At 43.0% G+C, this 9918-nt stretch overlaps 1 protein-coding gene across 1 annotated transcript in view; it reads left to right on the top strand.

Moving 5' to 3' along the window:
* The first annotated feature begins 204 nt into the window (after window positions 1-204).
* Window positions 205-9918, top strand: part of Eif2gamma (eukaryotic translation initiation factor 2 subunit gamma) — a 42932-nt gene continuing 33218 nt past the window's right edge. Inside the window, exons 1-5 of the mRNA XM_077684388.1 lie at window positions 205-340; window positions 802-865; window positions 953-1014; window positions 2337-2402; window positions 6393-6514. Of these exons, the coding sequence (XP_077540514.1) occupies window positions 272-340; window positions 802-865; window positions 953-1014; window positions 2337-2402; window positions 6393-6514 (383 nt within the window). The 5' untranslated portion in view covers window positions 205-271. The remainder of the gene's footprint in view (window positions 341-801; window positions 866-952; window positions 1015-2336; window positions 2403-6392; window positions 6515-9918) is intronic.

Raw genomic sequence — 9918 nt, 5'->3', positions numbered from 1 at the left:
AATATAATTTATTATGTTATAATTTTTTTAATTATTTTTTAATAATCAATACTTTTATGCGCGATGCATATTTGTGGGCGAGGTCTAAAACCCGATAAAACAAGTTTTTTAAATGTTTAAGCTAAATCAAAACTTTTTAGTTTGTACGTGTAAAAGTTAAAATTTGTAAGCGTTTTAGTATTTTGTTGATGTCTTAGTAAACGTTTAGTACTAAATGTTGCCTTTAACTTGCTGTTTACTTTTCTCACTTTAACCAACTCTTTCTAGCAACATGGCGGGTGGCGAGTGTGCGAGACCTCAGGGGCAACCCCATTTAATGAAACAGGACCTCGACAAACTAGTATGTAGAAGTTGTGTGGCTCATTTATCGCAAGGATAGGCCACCTTCTTCCGTTATCACTGTTATCCATCGTTCTACATGAGTGCGCGGTATGCGCACGTGTCGCCGGCATGTCGCCGGTTTGCCCAATGTGTCATGTATAGTCGGCGCCTTCCGACAGCATATGCTTTCCTAGGTCATTGCACGCGGACCAACGGATAAATAGATCTTGCCTATGCCATCATTTTACAACAAACTGAATAGGTATTTAGTTATTTCATGCGGAGAAGCATCTGTGATTGTATGTGTGTGAGTGCTGCGACTTGTATGCGACGTTTTTTGATGTCTGCCGCTGAACCTAGGCATTTAGGCCACCAAATTACCTGAGGACAAAACTGCCACTAAGCAAATGTAGACCTGTTGCGCTTTGTTTTAGGATTGTTGCTGACGTCTTATCGTTTCTTTGTTTTGATCTTTTTCAGGACATCAACAAGTTGACACCGTTTACGCCCGAAGTCATCAGTAGACAAGCAACGATTAACATAGGTACGCACCCCTCGTATTTGATCTTTGGGCTGTCGACAAGCGCAATTTGGCAGCCGTTCATTGTTTGCTAAACGTTTCGTGTCGCAGGAACAATCGGCCATGTCGCCCACGGGAAATCGACGGTGGTGAAAGCGATTTCTGGTGTGCAGGTGAGGAACGCAGCATAGCGATTAGGTCGTACCATCCAAGTTAACGTATTGGGTACGCTGGCATAAAGTGAAAGTTCTACACATCACACTTTGCTGCTTGCATGAGTGCGCCGGTTTGGTGGTGTTGCATCATTTCAGCCGACTGTTATCACGAACTATCGGCAGTTGTCGAGATGTCGTCAGGAGTGATGCAACGCTCTGTGTTGTGCGTAATAATTCTGTTATAAAGTGAACTAGAAAACTGGCGCGATTTGCTTGCAAAGTGCATGAACTTAGTTCGTTGAATCATCAGGCAGTTGGTAAGGACTTTGAGAACAGCAGTATTGCTGATAGTTCAGTGATATCCATGCAAAAGTAGTAACACAGTCATTCATGAAAATTTAAATAATATTACTTTGGAGAAAAAAAAGCATGCCATAAGTATCAATTAGCAGTTGCGAGCTTAGCCTTAATTCTTGCATTCAGGCAATGCTCCATTTCTGCTTCGGTTGTGGTCAAATGTTTTGCCTTGATTTCCGAATGAAGTCAAAAGAATAATGGTGAAGAATGCGAGAGCTGCCGTTTTTTTACTGCCCACTTGTGTATTTACACAACAGCCAGCAGTGAAAGTGAGATTGTCAGTGAGATTCATACGCTTGCCGCCTGGCTGGCTATTTGCGACGAGCTCACTAAAGTACCCAAAATGTGGAATGGAAATGGAAGGGTGAATTGACAGATCTAGTGATTTGTTTGTAACTATACAAGGCATCATTTGTAGTAAGTCAAAGTCTGTAACGGCTATAAACTGTGTCACCTTAAATTTAAAACAAAAAGAAAGGTTTTCAGCCTTCAAGGTCTCAGTAATGAAATTTGCGAGTTATCGAACTGACACAAGAAATACTCTGACATTTTCATGGTAAAGAACAACTTTATCATGATGTGATTGGGCTATGTTTACAACTCGCGTCCGTGTCCCTGATTTAGCGTGTGATGTTGGTCAGGAAAAGGTGCACCTAAAGTAAGTCGAGAGCTAGTTTAGGTAGAGGCAACTTATCAAGCCGATCAGTTCGCAAAAAAGACACCCTTTCAGCCTACGTTTGGTTCTTGAAATGCATTAAGGTGCCGAAAAATGTCAGAAAGCAAAATATTGTACTAATTTAGGTTTGTAAACATGAAGGTTAGTTTTTAAGCACCTAGGCAAAGTACTGGTTTACACAGCAACATCTCAAAAACCACGGATTCACGGCATGGTTTTGCATGTTCATGGGATTAAAAACTGAACATTTAAAAATAGTTTTCAATGTCGTTTGCAGTTTGTAAGTGTGGATTGTTTCTTTGCGCAGACTGTCAGATTCAAGAATGAACTTGAACGCAACATCACGATCAAGCTTGGTTACGCAAATGCCAAGGTGAGCTTTCTGCAAAAACACTCTTGTGCTTCCGAAAGGAGAATGGAGGCATTAGTTCTACCCAACAAGAGGACTTGACCCGTGTTTGCATCGTAGTAGTTTACGTATTGATATTTACGTTGGTGATGATTGCTTACTTCAGGGCACTGCATGGTTGGAATTTCAAACCGTCTGCCTTGTGGCAAAGCCAAACCCACTATTTTTTCTCCTAATGCGGCAGCACACGTTCATGGTGGAGGTTGTGCAGTTGTACAGGGGACTCACGTTACCACTCAAGTTATGGTTAGGCCTGATATTACAAAACAAGCTTAAAAAAGAGGGTAATGGATATTGGGAAATAATCACTGTTCTCTTCTGCAATATTAGTTGAAGGTGTGGCTATGGCATTGTAGCGTCAGCTGTCCTGTTTTTGTACTTCAAAGAATTTTATTATACTACTGTAACTGAAATATCTAGAAGAAAAATCCAGAGATTTAGTTGGAGATTTGCTACGAGTAGGTTGGAGAAAAACTAGTTGAAAGGGCCATGCAGACAAAAAAGTTTGTTTTATTAGAAAGATTTGGTGTTTTGTAGTGACCCCAGCACTTACTTGCCCGGTAGCAAATGATGCTTTTTTCACTGAGAAATTAAACAATTAAAGCTAAAATTCCGATTATCCTGCTAAATCGTGTGTTTCATGACGTCTACGATGACGTATCCAGAGCAGGTGTTCAAGCAAACATTGGTGAGCTGTTTAGTCTCCAGCGAACTGCAAGACACATTGTTTACCATAAATCCTCCGAGATGGCGCCACCATACTGCCATCTGGACTCACTTTGTTTCTGACCGTACTTGCACCTGGCTTGTTTTTGGGAAGGTTAGTTGTAATCGTTTCGTGAAACATTGAGTACGCTCGACAAACAGGGCCACGAAGACAATGTCACTCACACCAATCGGCCAGTGTTGTGTGAGACAACCCCAAAGCTCTGGGCTGCTGTGCAGCTACAACGAGCATAGTGCATGCAGTACCAACAGCAGTAGGCACTGGTACTTCTATTTTTACGTGTGTTTTTGTAACTTCCATTGTTTACCCCACCATTTTCTGGCTATAAAAAAACAGTATGCATTAAATTTAAGCACAAATGGCTTATAAGCTTATATAAACCCTGCTTAACTTGCGTTTGCTTTTGCAAGCCTCAGCCAATCGCACAACTGCCCCCCCCCCCCAAAAAAAAAATATGTCATAGGTTCTAGTGCGGAAAATCAGCTAGCGGGTCACATGGCCATTCTCTTTTTTTCAGAATTATATAGCCTATTTGAGGGAAGTTGCGTCGCGTTAAAAGGGGTGTCGGTGTTATTCTAGCAAGGCAATATTTCGAATCAACCAAACTTGCATTTTGTCTGCATGGCCCCTTTAAGTGGCCACGTTTTAGGAGTGTACTTAAGGGGGGACACTGGTCTTAAAACAGCCTGTTTTAATTTTCTAGTGAACTTTGTAAAACTTGTCAGTCTTGCTGCTTTTCTCCCACTGATTTCAGATATGCCATTATTTTCTCAGTAGGTCAATTAGTTCCCAAGATAATTAGCACTAATTAGCCATTTTTAGTCAAGCAATAGACAAAACAGTGTTGGTCATAAAACTGTAATCTTTATATTTTCCAATACTATGAACCCTGGTGAGTGCAATAATCGAAGCAGTTTTTTGATGCATCGCTTGGAACTAATTTTACAGCTCATTAAACTTTGGTAGCACCAGTGGCAAGGAGCCATTTTGAGTGCCCATTTCAAACACCAAAGTTTAACGAGCTGTAAAATTAGTTCCAAGCGATGCATCAAAAAACTGCTTTGATTATTGCACTCACCAGGGTTCATAGTATTGGAAAATATAAAGATTACAGTTTTATGACCAACACTGTTTTGTCTATTGCTTGACTAAAAATGGCTAATTAGTGCTAATTATCTTGGGAACTAATTGACCTACTGAGAAAATAATGGCATATCTGAAATCAGTGGGAGAAAAGCAGCAAGACTGACAAGTTTTACAAAGTTCACTAGAAAATTAAAACAGGCTGTTTTAAGACCAGTGTCCCCCCTTAAGTATTTATGCATCCTAGGCTTGTACACCGTTTCATTCCAGCTTGGCAAGCTGTGGTAGCCACTTCTGAAAGCTGCTGTAGCGTTTCAGTGGGAATTTCCCTAACAGGGAGCTGCGTGAAAGCTGATAAGGGAACTGACGACTACGGGCCCGATCTGTCTCCTGTCTCGTGCCACAAAGGGCTTCCTTATCATTGAATGAATGCATTTTAGCTTGCAACGGAAGCATGTCACAGCGAGAAATCTGATGTCGATGCGAAACTGTGAATAAGCCGCAGCAGCCCTTGTTTTCGAATTTGTGTCTGGGAACTGAGCTTCACTGTTTCCAAGTGCAGTCAAACAGCTGACTCCAAGGAAAGGATGGCTGCGATTCAAATGCGTACCTGCCAGGTTTCCAGAATTCCCTGGGAGACTCTTGCTGGTTTTGTACAATCGTGCGATCGCCAGAAAACACACTCATGTTTTGCCAAATCTTCCTCCAAGTCTGGCCACATTGCACCAGAGCTACCTGACTAGCCAATCCAATCCGACACAAATTGACATCGTTTATCAGCGAGGAGCTTAAAAATGTGGTCGGTCGTGTGCAGGAGGATAACCGGTCAGTACCGCAGCAACGCTGGATGCGAGAGGCAGTTCAGCATAGCAGAAAAAATCGCACCTGGTTCTGAGCATCCACGTCTAGCAACCCATGGTCACATTCTTTTGGCGAAGTGTCGCAAGGGCGTCATTTTTATGTTCAACAGTATTCCCATGATCTCCCGAAAAGGGCGGCATCAACCACATTGAAGATTTAACAAGTGACCAGTGGTGAAAGTTGTTAGTAGTTTTGGCACCACGGTTTGGTACCTGCTCTGTTGAAACCAAATTAAAATACACATAATTCCATTCTGTTATTACTAATCCCCTTGCCCCCCCCCCCCCCCCCCCACCAATCGGATCTCCCTAACGCCATCTTGGTGAACCTGGCAGGTATGCAAACGAAACAAGTTGTTTGAAGACTTGCTTGGGATTGTCAAAACGGGTCAATTTATTTTTGTTTGTATAGTTTGTTAGGCAGATAACCCCTTCTAAACTACACCACCCTGAAAATAGCTGTCGCTTAGGCTTTGTAGCGTTGCTCGTTTGTCAACTTACTGTGGGCAGGTGGTAGCAAGGTGAGTTGGTGCATGTCAAAGCAAAACAGCGCAAAAGGGCGACAGAGAAAAGAAGGGACGTGCACAAGCGCTGCGTACATTGTTTCTTTTTTCTGCCCAGTTTTTGCACTGTTTCATTTTGATTAGTGTACGGTAGTTGTCTGTTTTCGGCCATTGGGCAGTCCTTCCATGCGTGTGAATAATTGTGCAATTCACAGGTCTGTGCTGCGACTCTCAGGGCAGTAGGCTAAGTGCACTAACACTGGCCCAATTTGTATTTCCGCATTCAGTTGTCTAGTGTTTCTTTTGAAGTTGCGGCCACTGACCAAGTCACAGATAATTTGGCATTTGAGATCCCTGTGAAAAGTGAAAAACGCCTGTATTTCGGTGCACGTTAAAGATCCCCAGGTGGTCAAAATTCCTCCGGAGCCCTCCTCTACGGCACGCCTCACCGCCTGTGTAGTGTCAGCACGTTAAACCCCACAATCAATCAAGCAATCAAGACATTTGAGATTCCTTATGGAGTCTATTCACAATTGCGAACAAAGACTCTTTCTTATCAATCTCACAAAAAAATTATTGTTCACAATCACAAGCTAGGGTTGTGTAGGTGATTCAGGACATCACATTGCTGCCATTGACAGTGGACACAATTGTGTAATGAGCCTAGGTGGAGGAACCTTCATAGACTCTTTGGCTAGGCATTTTTGTTGTTGTAGCTTCAATCAGTGGAGGTCCCTCTTGCAGCTGATTTACTTGCGTGCGTCTTTTGGTTTGGTGGCAGATATACAAGTGTGACGACGAGAAGTGCACTCGTCCGGCGTGCTACCGGTCGGCCGGCAGCAGCAAAGAAGACGACTTCCCCTGCGACCGTCTCGGCTGCAACGGTCGGTTCAGGTTGCTCAGGTCAGTCTGGCTTGGCTTGGCTTGGCTTGTTGCAGTGCCCATAAGTTGCGCTCAGCTGTGAAAAAATTAATGACGAACTTATTACCTTGCTGCAAACTCTTGCGCGTTGCTATAGAAGATGCTCTTCAGTGCTGGACAATTGAGCCTTTGTGACCACCAAGCTTATATAAATTCACTTTGTTGCTAACGGAAGAGGGGGGGGGGGGGGTACTTTTGTGAATGCTGGCAGCAGAATTCTAAACATCGTGTGTTATGAAAATTGTGTAGTTAACTCTGTATGGCTTTATCTGGTAAATCACTGTGGCTGCTAGATTTGTTTTTTGTTAATTTTATCAGTTGGGCCATTTATTGCGGGCAAAGTATAAGTATATAGATATATATTTTTTCAAGCTCTAGTGAAGTGTGCTGTAATTGAGCAGCCAGTTTAGGACATACGTCATTGCATTTGATAACATTCTGTGTAGTTTTCGTCATTGACTAAATTTTTGTCTTCAATTTTTTGGGTAACAAATATTGCTACTCCAAATGCTTCATCCACCTTTTACAAAACTTACCTCTTTTTCCTGCAGTTGATCAGGGCAGTGATTAATAGTAATTATTTACCTGTCATCAGGCGTTTTAACTTGAGAGCATGAAAAAATCTGGTCTAGCCAAAATTTTAGGTGTAGTCCTTGACGAAAAGCTCTCGTTCATTCCACACATAAAACAACTTAAACATAAATGCTTAAAGGCCATAAATATACTCAAGGTTCTCTCCCACTCTTCATATGGGGCTGACAAACAACTTCTTTTACGTGTTGTTACCAGCCTGATAGGTTCACGATTAGACTATGGAAGCGTTGTTTATGGGTCAGCAAGTAAGACATCCCTCAAAATGCTGGACCCAGTGCTTCATCTGGGGCTCCGGTTGGCATGTGGCGCCTTCCGGACTAGCCCGGTCGAAAGCCTCTATGTGGAGTGTAATAAGTGGAACCTACAACGTCAGCGAGCATACACAGATCTCCTTTTTGCTTTTAAAATTTCATCTATGCCACACCATCCTTTTAAATCGGCTTTTTATGATACGTCTATGACTGCACTACTCCTAAACCGACCATCGTTCTCTGCGCCCTTCTCTTACAGAGTTAGAGAGGAAGCGTCAGAGCTTTCTGTCTCCTTTTTAGACACCATACAAAGTTCTCAAACAGATTTTATAGCACCATGGCATCTCCGCCCTGTATCATGCGACACATCCTTCACACATGTAGATAAAAACCGAGCTCCCACATGTGCAATTCTGCAGCACTTCTTGTATTTGCAGCAGAAGTATCAATTTTCTGAATTTTATACGGACGCCTCTAAAACTGCCACCTCTGTGTCCTGCGCGGCGCATGGGCCCGGCCTTAATGTCACTAGAACTCTTAACAGTAATACCAGTATCTTTACGGCAGAGGCTTATGGTGTACTTCTTGTTGTTAATCATATCCTTCAAAGTCACATCCCACAATCCATTATATATACAGACTCCCTCAGTGTCATGCGGGCATTGTCGTCAACAAAGTCTTCAAAAAATCACGTTGTAAATCTAATAGTCAAGGGTATTATGTCTGTGTATGTCCACAAATTTGAACTAGTCCTTTGCTGGGTCCCTGGCCACTGTGGTATAGCCGGGAACGAAGCAGCGGATCGAATGGCCGCTGCTGCTACACTCTCGAATACAGTAGACATAACCACATTACCCTACACCGACGTGAAACCACACATCAGACAACAACTTCGCAAAACATGGCAAACACACTGGAGCGAACAAACCGACAACAAGTTACACGTAATAAAACCACACTTGGGACCATACACCACCGACACACGCAATAGATACACTGAAGTCGCCTTGGCTAGATTACGGATAGGGCACACTCACGCAACGCACTCGCACCTGCTCACTGGATCTCCAAGACCTCTGTGCAGCAGGTGCGGAGAGGCCCTATCCGTGATCCACATCCTCATAGAATGTAAGGCACTCGACACTACACGACGCAAACACTTCCCTCAACTACACACACGACATATTCCACCACACCCATCATACTTCTTAGGAGATGATGCCATGTTTTCTGTTCAGCGCATGTTTAAGTTCCTATCAGAAGTTCACTTTTTACAACTCATCTCATACCACCCATAGCTTTACCCCTGGTCCTATACACCAGCCACCTTATTTATTTTTTAACCACTTTTGTTCTTCACCCTGGCCCTTTACACCAGCCGTACTCATAGTTTTTAACTGATTTTATTTCGTGTTGTCTCCTCATCAAATAACTTTCTGTTTGGCGCTCTTTGCCCGTGTCGGCCTTGCGCCAATAAAATCAAACCATCATCATCATCAAAATTTTCTCTAAATTTTTTTTTTCCTAATATCTTTTAATCTCGAAATCTCTTAATCGGGCGCTTTGCATTCCCGAGTTGAAAGCAGCAACAGAAATTGGGCATGGCAAGCTGGCCAAGTGGAACTACAGGTAGACTTTAATAAAAAGCATTCAAGATGGCAGCTCGGAGTACAACTTGGGAATAGCATGTGTCGGAAGCCTGGTACGAACATTTTGACAGGTTGTTCTAAGGAGAAAGCTTGCCACTCCTGATCATGAGTTTGCTAATGCCTTGTTAGCTCCTGCTTGCCTTGCCAGGTGAGAGCCACGCGATAGTGGTTATTATTGGAAACAAAACAAAATAAAAAACCATACAGTAAGTGTCAAAACAAACAAACACCAGCAGTACTCATCTTAATTTAAATTATGTGCATTGCAAAAGTGCATGGTTTCCACTGGACACATGCTTGCGTAGTGGGATGAGGGAGTGCACTTCTGGTGTTCTCTGAAAACAGAGCCTTCGCAAATTCATTTCTTTGTCGAACTTGACATGAACTGAACTAAGACTTGTGTATGTGTGTTAATGCTTTTAGTCACACCACTCATCCCAAGATACACTGATAAAACAACTCTGACCCGAAATAATTCTAATACCCGTAGAATTCACAGTGTCAGTGGAGTGCATGGTAAGGCAGTGGATGGAGGCAGAAGGTGATGCTACAAGAATGGTCACTGAGCCCTCTTCTTTTCCTTTCTTTGTTCATTGCCTCCTGCCATGTAAAGGGCTGTTTTGCAGGCTGGAGCAGCTGCGGGAAAAGGATAACACTTTAATGCAACTGAAATGGGAGGAGCGAGAGGGAACTCCTCTCATCCTCCGTCCTCCCAGTCCACAAACAAGCCCTGTGAGCTGTGGGCAGTGCGTACAGCAGTTGGGAAGGTATAGCTGTTGTCAGCAGAGTTTCAGGTCGAGGCTACAGACGCAAGAAACTGTGGTAGCTATTACCTTCCAGAATTATCACCTGCGCTTTTTTTCGCCACCAGCGACTACAGCATATTTTATTC

The sequence above is a fragment of the Haemaphysalis longicornis genome, unplaced genomic scaffold (assembly GCF_048455015.1).
Source record: "Haemaphysalis longicornis isolate Haplotype H1 unplaced genomic scaffold, Haemaphysalis longicornis Haplotype H1 scaffold_9, whole genome shotgun sequence".
NCBI lineage: Eukaryota > Metazoa > Arthropoda > Arachnida > Ixodida > Ixodidae > Haemaphysalis > Haemaphysalis longicornis.
Note: the sequence above shows the minus strand (reverse complement) of the source record. Positions and strands in the feature narration are given on the sequence as shown.